Source organism: Mastacembelus armatus, chromosome 18 (genome assembly GCF_900324485.2).
Source record: "Mastacembelus armatus chromosome 18, fMasArm1.2, whole genome shotgun sequence".
Lineage (NCBI taxonomy): Eukaryota > Metazoa > Chordata > Actinopteri > Synbranchiformes > Mastacembelidae > Mastacembelus > Mastacembelus armatus.
The window spans coordinates 10,038,089-10,052,603 of record NC_046650.1 but is presented as its reverse complement, the minus strand read 5'-3'; the positions used below and the strand labels follow the sequence as shown (position 1 = coordinate 10,052,603).

The 14,515-nt window shown below is 41.0% G+C and overlaps 1 protein-coding gene across 1 annotated transcript in view; it reads left to right on the top strand.

The window, feature by feature from the left end:
- Nucleotides 1–14,515, top strand: part of LOC113125193 (titin-like) — a 245,017-nt gene that overhangs the window by 97,073 nt on the left and 133,429 nt on the right. The window contains exons 39-42 of the mRNA XM_026298523.2: nucleotides 10,926–11,198; nucleotides 12,510–12,779; nucleotides 13,767–14,033; nucleotides 14,162–14,437. Coding sequence (XP_026154308.1) covers nucleotides 10,926–11,198; nucleotides 12,510–12,779; nucleotides 13,767–14,033; nucleotides 14,162–14,437 — 1,086 coding nt within the window. The remainder of the gene's footprint in view (nucleotides 1–10,925; nucleotides 11,199–12,509; nucleotides 12,780–13,766; nucleotides 14,034–14,161; nucleotides 14,438–14,515) is intronic.

The window sequence follows — 14,515 nt, the reverse complement described above, 5'->3', positions numbered from 1 at the left end:
CCTTTATTTCAGTGCTGAATCCACTCCTCTACTATGGACACGCTCAAGGTAATTACACAGTTTTACTTTAGTTTCTTTCTATTTTTTAACCAAGATGAATCTGCTTTGTTGGTCTGAAGCACATAGTTTTTCTGTTTTATTGTTTGTGAGTGAATTTTCTTTTGGTGCCTGTCGTGAAAACACAAATTGTTCTTCGCCGTTCGGCGGACAGGCAGACAGGAACGGGAAACTAAGGCTGTGGTCGGTATCACGTGTACACACATTATAAGTGCCATAATGCTCTGGCACGAAACAAAGGGACACAGGAGATATATATACACAGAAACTAATGACTAATGAGCAATCGAAACACAAAGCTACCTTGGATTAACACAAACAGAACCGGAACACAGGAAACTGACCAAAATAAAAGACAAACAGGAAACAGATCTCGGGGCCTAACAGTAACTGCAGTTCTCTTTATATGTTTTGCTTTCCTAGCGTGTGATATAAATAAACACCAAGCCAAACTCTGTTCAAAAGCCAGGATATGAGCACCTTGCTCGTTTAATAGTCCAATGTGTAGTTTACACAATCAAACTCTGCGGCCATTGAACAGAGTAAAACTGTAAATGAAATAAAAGAAATATAGAAAAATATAGCCTCGAGCGAACCGCCTCCCCCGGTGCACCGCCCCCGCGAGCGACCCGCGGCCGAAGCCGGCCTCAAACCACGTCGCCGGCCGGGTCACCGGGAGCCTTTTGAACGACGGCACGAGTCCGAGCCGGAAAGCCGAGGCGGAGGATTTTTTCCCGATCAACGTGCGCTTTAGAGACAAACGGCGAAACACTTCACATGTCCACGGTAACCACAGCAACAGTTGAAAGCACAGCTGCGCATTTCCAGATGTACAGAGACACAAAAACACACAGACACACATATTAAGACATTAACAAACATATTCAGCCACACAAACCGTTGCACACACCGTGGACACACGCAGACCAGCAAACCTACACATTTATCATTGTAAATGTTCATTTGACTGGACGCAGAATTCAGACCACATACAGACACACAGAAATGCAGGACCAACAGCAGCAGATATTTTTTTCAGCCATTGCACCTTTAAGCTTAAAACTGCCTTTGAAAAACAATGCTGGATGTCAGTCATTGCCACAGAAACAGCGTGGAAAATAGAGCTTTACTGCCACCTGATGGCAGAACTGAGGATGTGCTCCCAAACAACACTCAAGTCAAGTCTCTTGATCAGCAGAGTAAAATCCAGCTCAAGCTTTCTTCCTTCATTATTGTAGATGGTTTTGGCACTCCTAAAACAGGACCCCAGCTTGGCTTGATACAGTTTTCCACAAACACTCACTGACAGTGCACACATTTCCAGATGTACTGAGACACAAAAACACACCGACACACATATTAAGACATTAACAAATATATTCAGCCACACAAAACATTGCACACACCCGTGGACACATGCAGAACAAGAATCCTACACATTTATTGTCCTAAATTTGCATTTGACAGGACTACCAAAGCTGAGGTGGGGGATTTTGTAAATCACTCCAGAGGCCACAGTACAAATCAGAAGCTCACATTTTTCACATCACAGTGAAAAGAGTATTGTCTCTCAGAAAACACAAGATTTATTCAATGCCAAGGTCAAACTGTGGATACAGTCACCTCACTGGGAGCCTTTTAAGTCAGAGGAGAATTTGCACCAGGAAAGGTGAGGTGTGGGATTTTGTTAACTGCTGCAGAGGGCACATCTCTTAGGCCACAGTGATACAGGCACATACAGACACACATACAGACACACAGAAATGCAGGACGGCAGCAGCAGCAGACATTTATTCAGCTATTGCACCTTTAAGTTTAAAACTCATTGAAAAACAATGGAGGCTGTCTGCCATCGCCACGGCAACAGTGTGTAAAATAGAGCATGGCTCTCATTGGCTTTTTTGATTGGGATGCTGTAAAGGCTTTGTCTGCAAAATCTGCTACAGTTTTGACAAACTAAAATGTGGCTCGCCATTCAAACTTGAAAGCTCTTACAAAGGGGGCGCCACTGTGCCCATTGTGACTTTGATCGGTCACATGGGTTCAGGCCTACAGGGAGTGTAAGTGATTAAAATTTGACAACACAGCAGCTGCAGATATTGCTACAGCATTTGCATTTCTTTAAGTGTAAAACTCCCATAGAAAATGAATGGTCGGTGTCTGTCATATCCAAGGCAACAGCGTGGAAAATAGAGCATGGCTCTCATTGGCTTTTTTGCTCAGAATGCCCTAAAGGATTTGTGTGTAAAATTTGGTCTATTTCTGACAAACTAAATTTTGGCTCTCCATTCTAATTTTTGCAAATTTTCAAATTGTTATACAGGGGGCGCTATAGCGCCTACAGTGATTTTGTTAAATCACCTGGATTCAGGCCCCCGGGGTCTACAATTCATCATTTGGTCCGATTCCAATCCGACCATGCGTGCGCGATCTGCGACACCTCGAAGGTGGGAAAAACCTACGCCAACTTGCCGCGCCCGCCAAAGGAAAACCGTAATACTTATTCAAAGAATATGGATAACTTTTGCAGCCCCATGAGTCTAGGTGACGCTGGCCAAAAATGAGCACAATCGGTCAAAAGCCCAAGGAGGAGTTCGAAAGAATACGAGGTGAGCAAAATCAACGAACTCAATGACCTCGAGATAAACTCCCAGCTGATGGACTTCCTGTTGGTCACATGACCTGGACACACTAAGCTTTTTTGCTTGGCCTGACATGAAGAAGAGATGTGCCAGGTGTGGTGACTGTACGATGAAGAAAATGTCAGCGGGCCTCCCATTGGCGTAATGTATTTTGACTTTTGTCGGGGGCGCTGTAGAGCCATTCTTTTGAGGTCGTTTATGAAACCCATAAAATATCACATTTTCACGCGATTCTCAGGGACATGCAAATTTTAGTGAGTTTTACACACGTTCAGGGGGTCAAATTTGAGGGAGTAATAAAAAATAAATAAATAAATAATAATCCTAACAATTTCCAGGCCCACGCCCGCGCGGCACCCACATATTATACATTTTCGGAAAGGTCTCGCGCATTGCCACGTGATGGCGGGGTGCGGGTAGACGCTAGACGATGCTTAAAGACGCTTATTATATGCTTATGCTTATTATAATAGTCCCTGCGCTTGGACCTTTGGTCCTTGCTCGGGCCTAATTATCAAACTGTAACAACTTATAAGTTCAACAAATACATGTATACGGATACATGGCTAACTCCGAGGCAAGTTAGGAGCATGCTCCATGCAGGGCACTAGCGTAACTTGCGATTTAAATGCGTGACAACATTGTAAGGCTTGCTGCGTTACAAGCTTTCTGCTTCTCGGGTTCGCTGCTTCCCGTTAATCAATGTGCGTCGCTCCTGGAAACATCAAAATAAGAGTCCTCACATAAGAATTTCCACAATAATGGCAGGAAAAAGTAAACTTATACAGAACATTATAGCACCACAAAATATAATATTGGCAAAGGCAAATGTCTTTAATAAATTGTACACAGCCTCTATCAGAGGCAGAACAGTAACAGATGCCGTTAAGCTGAAGAAGGAGTCCTATTGAGCCTGGTTGGCTTGTGGGACTTCTTGAGGCAGCTGAGATGTACCGGCAGGCCAAGTGTGCTTTGGTCTGTGCGGTGGCAGAGGCAAAAACTGTGTTACAAATAAAACAATATTTGTTCATGACCGCAAAAACTGAAGTTTTCTCTCTTTCTCTCAATGTGTTTATTTGGGGGGACCAGTTTCCAACAAAGCTGTGATAACACAGAGGCCCAGCTGGTCACAGATAATCAGTGGAGAGGTGATAACTCTAACATGTGAGATCCAGGATGGTGCAGACACTGAGTGGGAGTATGAATGGAGAAGCAACAGCTCAGAAACACGTCCATACAGTCAACACTGGGTTTTCACTGCTTCTGCTTCCAGTCATGGAAACTACTGGTGTAGAGGTAAAAAGAAAATGGACCCTTATACCTCAACAGACTGGAGTCATCCCATCACACTGACTGTGTCATGTAAGTTTCATTGTTGTAATGTAATATTATTCATTATTAATGCAATAAATATACATTGTGTCCATTTAGTCACCTTACAGTTTAAAAAATAATTTAAAGGTGTCTTAATATTTTTGTTCTAAATTGAACAGCTCATAAACCTCAGGCCAAACTGAGTCCTGACAGCACAGACATTCCAGCAGGGGGCAGTGTGACCCTGACCTGCTCTGTGACACCATCATCTGGATGGAAATACCACTGGTACAGAGGTGACACATCTTCTGAAGTCCTGACTGGACAAGATGCAGTTTCCCACTCACCTGGACAAATCAGTGTGTCACAGGAAGGACTGTACTGGTGCAGAGGAGGAAGAGGAGACCCAGTTTACTACACAGAGTACAGTGACTCAGTGACAATCTACAAATATGGTGAGTCTGGTAAAACTTTCATGGAATACAAAGTGCAGAGAAACCTATTGTGTATTTATGAATATTTCAGACTAAAACTAATGGTGTGATGTTGAGTACAGTGACTCAGTCAGGATTAGGAAAGCAGGTGAATGTAGTTTATTTTGAAATTAATCAACATTCATTCATGATTATCATCACATTAAGTTTTATTTTTTGGATTAGAAATAGATGGTTTTAAGTTAACAGGTCTCAGTGGGTCACAATCACTTTTGTCAGATGAGATTATCTCCTCCACTGAAACATTTTAATCCATGTGTACATATTTTCTACACAAGACACAATTTTTCTTTAAATTTGACCTGTAATATTGATGAAATGGCCACATTCTCTTTTTATAATTTAGAACAAATTTTCACTGATTTGCTGGTACTACGGTGGCCGAGAAGGGCAAACGTGCTGCAAAACAAAAACGCTGCAAAAGAGAAACGCTGCAAAACAGAAACGCTGCAGAAGAGAAACGCTGCAAAACAGAAACGCTGCAAAAGAGAAACGCTGCAAAACAGAAACGCTGCAGAAGAGAAACGCTGCAAAACAGAAACGCTGCAAAAGAGAAACGCTGCAAAACAGAAACGCTGCAAAACAAAAACGCTGCAAAAGAGAAACGCTGCAAAACAAAAACGCTGCAAAAGAGAAACGCTGCAAAACAAAAACGCTGCAAAACAGAAACGCTGCAAAAGAGAAACGCTGCAAAACAGAAACGCTGCAAGAGAGAAACGCTGCAAAACAGAAACGCTGCAAAAGAGAGAACACAACGGAAGTGTGCCAGGCCGATAGGGGGACCCCGAACTGAGGGGTGCAATGAACAAAGAACTTTTACAGAGGCGAGAGAGACACATGTAGTGACATAAGTCACGTCTCATTTTGGAGGTTGCATAATGACGCAGGTTATAGTGTTGAATTGCAAAAGAATTGAATGAGCGACCTCTGATGATTGTTCTCATGTGCTAATATGTGCTAACAATGTTCTGTTACATTTGTTTACTTGATCAAAATGTCATACAACGTGGGGGGGTTGGGAGATCTGAAGGTGCGTTTTCCATTTGTTACTTAACACTTGGCCGTCATCTTTTACAACATTGTACTTTTATAATACTGTAAAACATGACGGCCAAGTGTTTAAAAAATAATAAATGTAAAACGTACTCTAATGCCCGCTAAATTCACAGCCAGCAGACGTTCTTTTGTCACTTTGCTTTATTAAGTTTTTAGTCAGAACAGGTAACAGGTAACAGGCTACTGTTTCAGCCGTAGCCACGCTAAGTAGGGATGGGAATATCGACTCTCTGGAATCGATACTTCCATACTTTGGAGTCGATACTTTCTTAAGTATCGCTCGATACCACTCCTAATAAAAAACGTGCAATTAGTTTTCACTTCTGAGAGTTTTGGATATGTGAAAACCAGCCCAAGCGTATTTTAAATGGTCTTCCGTATCACATGATTATGGCAGCCAATCAGATGTCAGAGCTTTCCAGAGCCAGTCATGCACTGCAGAAGAAAGTATTACTCTCTCCATTCTGCAGCGTGGAGGGACCTCCTCCGTCTCAGTGCTGACAGGCACGGCAGCATGAAGATAGAAAAAGAAGCATTGTGTGGTGCTATTTTTCACCCACTACGAAGGGAAATGCTATTTATTTATTATCATTTTATTATTAGCATTTAAACAAGTATTTATGTTCATGAGCATTATTCATGTTGCCATTGCAATAAAGATATTAATCAACACTGTGCAATAATGATTTTCCTTTAAGGTGCAGAAGGTATCGGTATCGTCGATACTGACCCTGTAGTTACTTGGTATCGGATCGATACCAAATTCTGTGGTATCGCCCATCAGTAACGCTAACTCCCCTCACCGAACAGCTCTCTCACCCTCCCTTTCTTCCCTCCACACACACTTCTTCCCTCCTCCCTGACCCATCTCCCTCTAGCTCACCCTACCGACTCCCCAAAGAACACCCTGAACAAGACAACAACCTATAGTCATTACAGCACCTTCAGATCTCCCACCCTGCAACACCATCCCCCCCCCCCCCGCCACGTCTCCCGACGTTGTATGACATTTTGATCAAGTAAACAAATGTAACAGAACATTGTTAGCACATATTAGCACATGAGAACAATCATCAGAGGTCGCTCATTCAATTCTTTTGCAATTCAACACTATAACCTGCGTCATTATGCAACCTCCAAAATGAGACGTGACTTATGTCACTACATGTGTCTCTCTCGCCTCTGTAAAAGTTCTTTGTTCATTGCACCCCTCAGTTCGGGGTCCCCCTATCGGCCTGGCGCACTTCCGTTGTGTTCTCTCTTTTGCAGCATTTCTGTTTTGCAGCGTTTCTGTTTTGCAGCGTTTCTGTTTTGCAGCGTTTCTGTTTTGCAGCGTTTTTGTTTTGCAGCGTTTCTGTTTTGCAGCGTTTCTGTTTTGCAGCGTTTCTGTTTTGCAGCGTTTTTGTTTTGCAGCGTTTCTCTTTTGCAGCGTTTTTGTTTTGCAGCGTTTCTGTTTTGCAGCGTTTCTCTTTTGCAGTGTTTCTGTTTTGCAGCTTTTCTCTTTTGCAGCGTTTCTGTTTTGCAGCGTTTCTCTTTTGCAGCGTTTCTGTTTTGCAGCGCGTTTGCCCTTCTCGGCCACCGTATAGTACAGTAGATTTTCAGTCAGCTGGTCGGGAACACACATCAGTGCCATCATAAAATGGCTGAAATATTTTCCCATTTGTGAAGTTGATGATAAATTGTGCTGGAAGTTGAACATGCTCTTCATGTCCACATCTCAACATTTGTTGTTATTCCATAAAGAACATAACATACTTTATTAATGCTGAACACAAAGGGCCTGACTCTTGGACCTTTTATTGAATTCATTTTGGAGGATCACCTTGAAGTGATTTTATTGTCCATGGCTGCTGAATTGACTTTGTTTATTTAACTTTAGAAAAACCAAATTGTCACTATGGGACAATAAAGATGATTAACATTAGAAACAGAATGAACATTTTTCTGTAGATTTTCTGTCTCTGTTAGTTTCCTAACTGTGTTTTTCTGTGAACAGTTCCAGATGAGGCCACTGTGACCCTGCAGCCCAACTGGCCTCTGATATACAGGGGTGAGACCATCACTGTCAGATGTGAGATTCAGGGAGGTGGACGAACTGAATGGACGTATGAATGGAAAGCAGACAAGTTAGACAGACGTCCAACACACAATGAATACAGGATCACTGCAGCTACTGAGTCTGACAGTGGAAAATACAGCTGCCGGGGTAGAAATGACTATTTATTGACAGAGTGGAGTAAAGTCGTCACACTGACTGTGTCAGGTAAGATGAATGTCATTCATAAGAAAATGTTTCAGTGTTTTTCTTTGACATACTTATATATTAGGTTATTAAATGTGTCCAGTAAATGGCATAATGCAACAGAAGTGTCTCTATTTCTTCTTCCTGTTTCCACATTCAATAAGAGGACTGGATTTTTGGTTTTTCCAGTCCCACGTTTCCTCTGATATCACGTCTGAGGATTGAACTGTCAAAGGCGTTTTTTTCCACTAGCAGCTGTACATGTGGACTAGTACGAACATCTTATGATGCACCTGTTTTAGTGAATATTACAGCTGACATGTTATCTAATTGATCTGGGATGTTTCTGATCTGTACAAAATTTAGTGGAACAGTCTGGTGTCATGAGCATCATCTTGTGTTGCCAAATGTGATTCACACCAAAACTGTAAGATTATGGGGAAAAATGTGTGTGACAAAAAAATTGATCCATGTTACGACCATTTTTAAAATAACAGGGTAATTTTTATTGACCTGTTTTTTTCTCTGTAAACTGAACAGCAAACACACCCCAGGCCTCACTCCGAGCAGACAGCACAGTTATACCAGCAGGGGGCAGTGTGACCCTGACCTGCTCTGTGGACGACCCTGATGGCTGGAGATACAGGTGGTTCAGACGAAGCTCAGAGTCTTCTGCAGCTCAGACCATAAGAGATGATGCAGCACAGTCCACTGTCAGTATTTCAGAAGGAGGCATCTATCACTGCAGAGGAAGAAGAGGAAACATCTTCTCAGAGAACAGTCGTACAGTGAGGATTGAGGAAACTGGTGAGTGGAGGGTTTGTTTAGAAATAAAACATATTCAATATTCATTCATGGTCAACATCACAACACTTGAGGGTCTTAAGTTTGAAAATGAAGTTTTCATTCTTTAAATGAGATTAAATTGGTGGGATGTCATTTGTGTCTCAGACACACAGATTTTTTTTTTTCTGAACAGTTTCCAACAGGGTCACTGTGACTCTGCAGCCCAGCTGGTCTCAGATATTCGTGGGTGAGACCATCACTGTCAGATGTGAGATTCAGGGAGGTGGACGAACTGAATGGACGTATGAATGGAAAGCAGACAAGTTAGACAGACATCCAACACACAATGAATACAGGATCACTGCAGCTACTGAGTCTGACAGTGGAAAATACAGCTGCCGGGGTAGAAATGACTATTTATTGACAGAGTGGAGTGAAGTCATCACACTGACTGTGTCAGGTAAGATGAATAAATGTTTGTTGTACATTTCTTTTGACTATGTTTTATCTAAACCAGGAAACAAAACACCAGTTTTTACAGGCACTGAGAAAAATGTTGTTTGAAGGAGTCCATTGAACTTTATGGTTTTTACTCCAAGTGTCAAGGGACTTCCTGCCGGGGGACCTTTACGCTGAAGGGACTTCCTGTCTACCCCCTGCTCTGGTCCCCGGCAGCTTTACTTTGGTTATTTGTGTTCATTAGTTTCACCTGTTGTCTATTGTTTATCCCTTTCACCTGTGTTTAATCACCTGTTGTGTTTTCCCTATTTATACCTCCCTCCATCCTTTGTTCCTCGCTGAATCAGTAGTTGCTGTAAGTTGTAGTGAAAGTTAGTTTGTCTGGACCGACGACCGACCCATCCGGTCATTCCTTAGTTTTACCGTTTCATCCAGTTCCCGTGTGTTTTTGTCTTTTGAGTTTTGTATTTGTTGCCCTGGAAGTCCCAGGAGAAATAAAGCCTTTGTTGTCCTGCATTTGGGTCCTACCTTCTCTCCCGCACCTCCACTCCGACACCAGTACATGACTCCAAGTGACTGTCCAGATGTTGTATGTCTCCAATGCTGTTATGATGCAGATGTTTCAGTGGTTTTAGTGCAAACTACAGCTGACACCTGATGCACATGGCTGCCACATAAATGAAGTAGAAAATATCAGATGACACGTGTGTTAGTGTTTGTCTGAATATCTTTTCAGATACAAGTCATTCAATTTAATTCCAGTACAAACCTCCTGACTGGGTCAGTGCTGCATAACATCATGAGTGTTTAACCACTTTTCTTTGAAGAGATGTTGTGGAATTGAGTCCAGTTCTTTTCCAGTCTAATAGTCATTGGTCCTTTTTGATTTGGGTAAAATTTTGTTTAGATTTGAAAAGTTTCCAATGAACAACTTTATCTTCTAGGGCTGTTCAATTATGGAAAAAATCATAATCACGATTATTTTACATGTTTACTCAGTGATTTTGGAAATATGTTGTATTTATTGAAGAAAAAAATGAATAATCAAAACAAGTAATAGAAAATATATTCAAATGTACAAACAGCGGTCCTGACACCACCACGTAGTAAACCCCATAATATGTTTGTGATCCACGTCCACTTCTTCGAATCCAAACTTTCCAAACAACAGAATTGCTTCTTCCTGTTTTGTTGAACAAAGACTTCTGTGGCTGCTCTCTTGCTACACTCGAGCTGATTTTTAAATGGCACCAAATATCACATACGCCACTTGTTTCACTGACAGAATAGGCTGAGAGAATTCGGGTGAAAAGTGCATCCGCGTGATTCAGGCCAAAATAACTGGAATAAAAACGGAATAATGCTTTTTTTCTCGATTACATAGTTTTTGTGATCATTGAGACCCGAAGTCAAAATCAAAATTCGCACAGCACAATTATTTTCTATGTTTAACATAAAAATATGCAGCATATTTATTATATAAAGCCACATGAAAAAACTGTGAATATGTGAAAAGCCTGAATATCTTGTAAATCTGTTATATTAAGTTAAAAATATTTATTTTTAGAACAACTCCTGTTTTAACTACTGACCTGTTTTGTTGGACATGTTTGCTGTTTGTTGTTTTGTTGTTTTGTTTCTTTTGTTGTTTTGCTTGATAGGATCAACACTGATACCACTGTTAGGATTAACATTTTATTATCCAACATTATCAAACAGGTTCAGGGTTTAACAGGTTTAACCATTACAGAAAAGAAATACAGAAAGAATTTGGTACTAATCAAAACTGTCTGCTTTTGGTAGCTGTGGCACAATCCTTACACTGAGTGGTGGTCTAATCAATTTGCTTCTCACTGTATTTATTCTAAACATCAGGTAAACCAAAGGCCCAGCTGAGCACTGATGACACAGACATACCAGCAGGGGGCAGTGTGACCCTGACCTGCTCTGTGAAACCATCATCTGGATGGAAATACCACTGGTACAGAGGTGACACATCTTCTGAAGTCCTGACTGGACAAGATGCAGTTTCCCACTCACCTGGACAAATCAGTGTGTCACAGGAAGGACTGTACTGGTGCAGAGGAGGAAGAGGAGACCCAGTTTACTACACAGAGTACAGTGACTCAGTGACAATCTACAAATATAGTGAGTCTGGTAAAACTTTCATGGAATACAAAGTGCAGAGAAACCTATTGTGTATTTATGAATATTTCAGACTAAAACTAATGGTGTGATGTTGAGTACAGTGACTCAGTCAGGATTAGGAAAGCAGGTGAATGTAGTTTATTTTGAAATTAATCAACATTCATTCATGATTATCATCACATTAAGTTTTATTTTTTGGATTAGAAATAGACGGTTTTAAGTTAACAGGTCTCAGTGGGTCACAATCACTTTTGTCAGATGAGATTATCTCCTCCACCGAAACATTTTAATCCATGTGTACATATTTTCTACACAAGACACAATTTTTCTTTAAATTAGACCTGTAATATTGATGAAAGGGCCACATTCTCTTTTTATAATTTAGAACAAATTTTCACTGATTTGCTGGTGCAGTAGATTTTCAGTCAGCTGGTCGGAAACACACATCAGTGGAAAAATGGCTGAAATATTTTCCCATTTGTGAAGTTGATGATAAATTGTGCTGGAAGTTGAACATGCTCTTCATGTCCACATCTCAACATTTGTTGTTATTCCATAAAGAACATAACATACTTTATTAATGCTGAACACAAAGGGCCTGACTCTTGGACCTTTTATTGAATTCATTTTGGAGGATCACTGTCGCCCTCTGTAGGCTCAGTTTCAGATTCTCTCCTCAGGCTGTGGTTCTCTGACAGAAAGATGTTTCCTAACACTTTACTCTTATATGTTCTAAATATCAGTGAATCTCCTGGTTTCATCAGTTTCATGAAGATTCTTTGCTGAATCTTTTCCTAAATGTGTTTCAGTATTTTCACTGAGCTGCTGGTACAGAAACCTGGATGTTAGAAACAAGACTCAGCTCCAGAGGATCATCACAGTGTTGTCCAAAATAACTGGGGGACAAACAGCCTGTTCTGTCTGCTCTGTGTAAATGTCTGTGCAGACTAGTAGTATTTTGGAGAACAGCTGTCACCCTCTGTTTGCTGAGTTTCAGCTGCTGCTCCTTAAAAACGTGCTGACAAAGTCCTTTTACCTCTGGAGAAAGTTCTGCTCCTGATGCCCAGTTGTTACTTTTCTTCTTGGTTATTTTGTTTCTTTAGGTTGTTTTTTTAAAGACACTGCTCCAGATGTTTTCATCTGTCTGTGACTTCAACTGATTTTGTTGATGTTATTTTATTTATTTAATATTACAAAAATCTAATTGTTACTATGGGACAATAAAGATGATTAACATTAGAAACAGAATGAACATTTTTCTGTAGATTTTCTGTCTCTGTTAGTTTCCTAACTGTGTTTTTCTGTGAACAGTTCCAGATGAGGCCACTGTGACCCTGCAGCCCAACTGGCCTCTGATATACAGGGGTGAGACCATCACTGTCAGATGTGAGATTCAGGGAGGTGGACGAACTGAATGGACGTATGAATGGAAAGCAGACAAGTTAGACAGACGTCCAACACACAATGAATACAGGATCACTGCAGCTACTGAGTCTGACAGTGGAAAATACAGCTGCCGGGGTAGAAATGACTATTTATTGACAGAGTGGAGTAAAGTCATCACACTGACTGTGTCTCACAGTAAGTCAAGTCATATTTCATTCAAACTATGGTTGTTTTCAATCTGCAGCTTCTGAAATACAAGAATTCACTGGACAAAAAGACTTTATTTCAGTTTTAATTTATTAAAACTGTATTTCACAAAAAGATGATTAAAACACACTATATCCTACAATAAATCTGTTACACTGGCCAATAAAAATCAGCAATAAAAGACAAAATAAATGTAATAAAATCTACACATGAACAGAACCAAAACAAACATTTATGGTAATAAGGCTAAAATAATAAATGACAACCAGTCTCTAAAGGTTGAGTCATGGCAACTGGACTTTCAGTTTTAAGTCAAAACCTTTCACCACCCATCCAGGTGGCTTCATCAGTCTGAGAAAACAGCTGGACTGGAACCTCCAATATGTCTCCCAGGTTGGTTTCACTCCACCACTAGACCCATAGGTTCACTAGTTGAGCTATGGAAATCAGGTGAGAGTCGTTAGACCCACACCCCCACAACTCAGGGGGGACCAAAACTTCCAAGTACCAGTTAGAAACCTGTCAGCAGCATTCTGGACCATCTGGAGGCTCCTGAGGTGAGATTTTATAAGATCAGAAAAAAGAAAACATTTTAGTAGTCCAGTCTGCAAGAAACAAATGTGTGAATTATTACTACTTCAACTTCTGACTTACCTGAGAATATTTTTAATCTTGAAATGATATGAAGCTGGTTAAAAGCTGATTTGGTCAGTCCTTGAGTGACTGATCAAAAATGACCCAAAGACTCTTGGCAGTTGAAGTTTGTGTAACATTACAGTTACCAAGTGTTAATGTGTCCTGGTCACAGAGTGTGTCCATGTGTGGAGGACAGATTAGCAGAAATCTGTTGTTTTTTTGGCATTTAGGAGAAGAAAGTTCTGTGTCATCCAAATGAAAATGTGTTTTACATACACAAGATTACATCGAATATATTTCCATTTGAATAAATGACATGTTTTGTTTTTATAACAACAGATAGACCCAGGGCCACAATGAGACCAGGAACAACCACCATACCAGTAGGAGGCAGTGTGACACTGACCTGCTCTGTGGACGACTCTGATGGCTGGAAATATGACTGGTTCAGACGAACCTCAGGTTATACTGAAGCTCAGATCAAGACAGAGTCTACAGACAGAGAGATCAGAGTTTCAAAAGGAGGAATCTACAGGTGCAGAGGAGGAAGAGGAGAACCAGTTTTCTACACTTATTCAAGTGTTGGCCTCACCATTGAGATAACCTGTGAGTTTAATTATTGTGTTTGGAATAAAAAACATACTTTCCCAGTAACAATTTTAAACCTATGAAGTTTTCTCTGTTGGTTTCATATTTCTGTTTGTGTCCCAACTGGATATTTTTGGTGTGAACAGTTTCCAACATGGTCACTGTGACCCAGCAACATGACTGGCCTCAGATATTCAGTGGTGAGACCATCACTGTCAGATGTGAGATCCAGGGAGCTGGAGACACTGAGTGGGACTATGAATGGAGAACAACCAGGTCAATCACACATCGGACACACATTAATATCTGGACCTTCACAGCTTCTGGGTCCAGCAGTGGGGACTACATGTGTAAGGGCAGACTCAGAGGGGACTGGTATTCTTCAACAAAGTGGAGTGAAGCCACCACAGTGACTGTATCATGTAAGTTTTATTTGTTATGTTTTCATCTATTGTCATGTCCACACACACAGGACACCAAGGAAAAATGCTGCTGGAGCC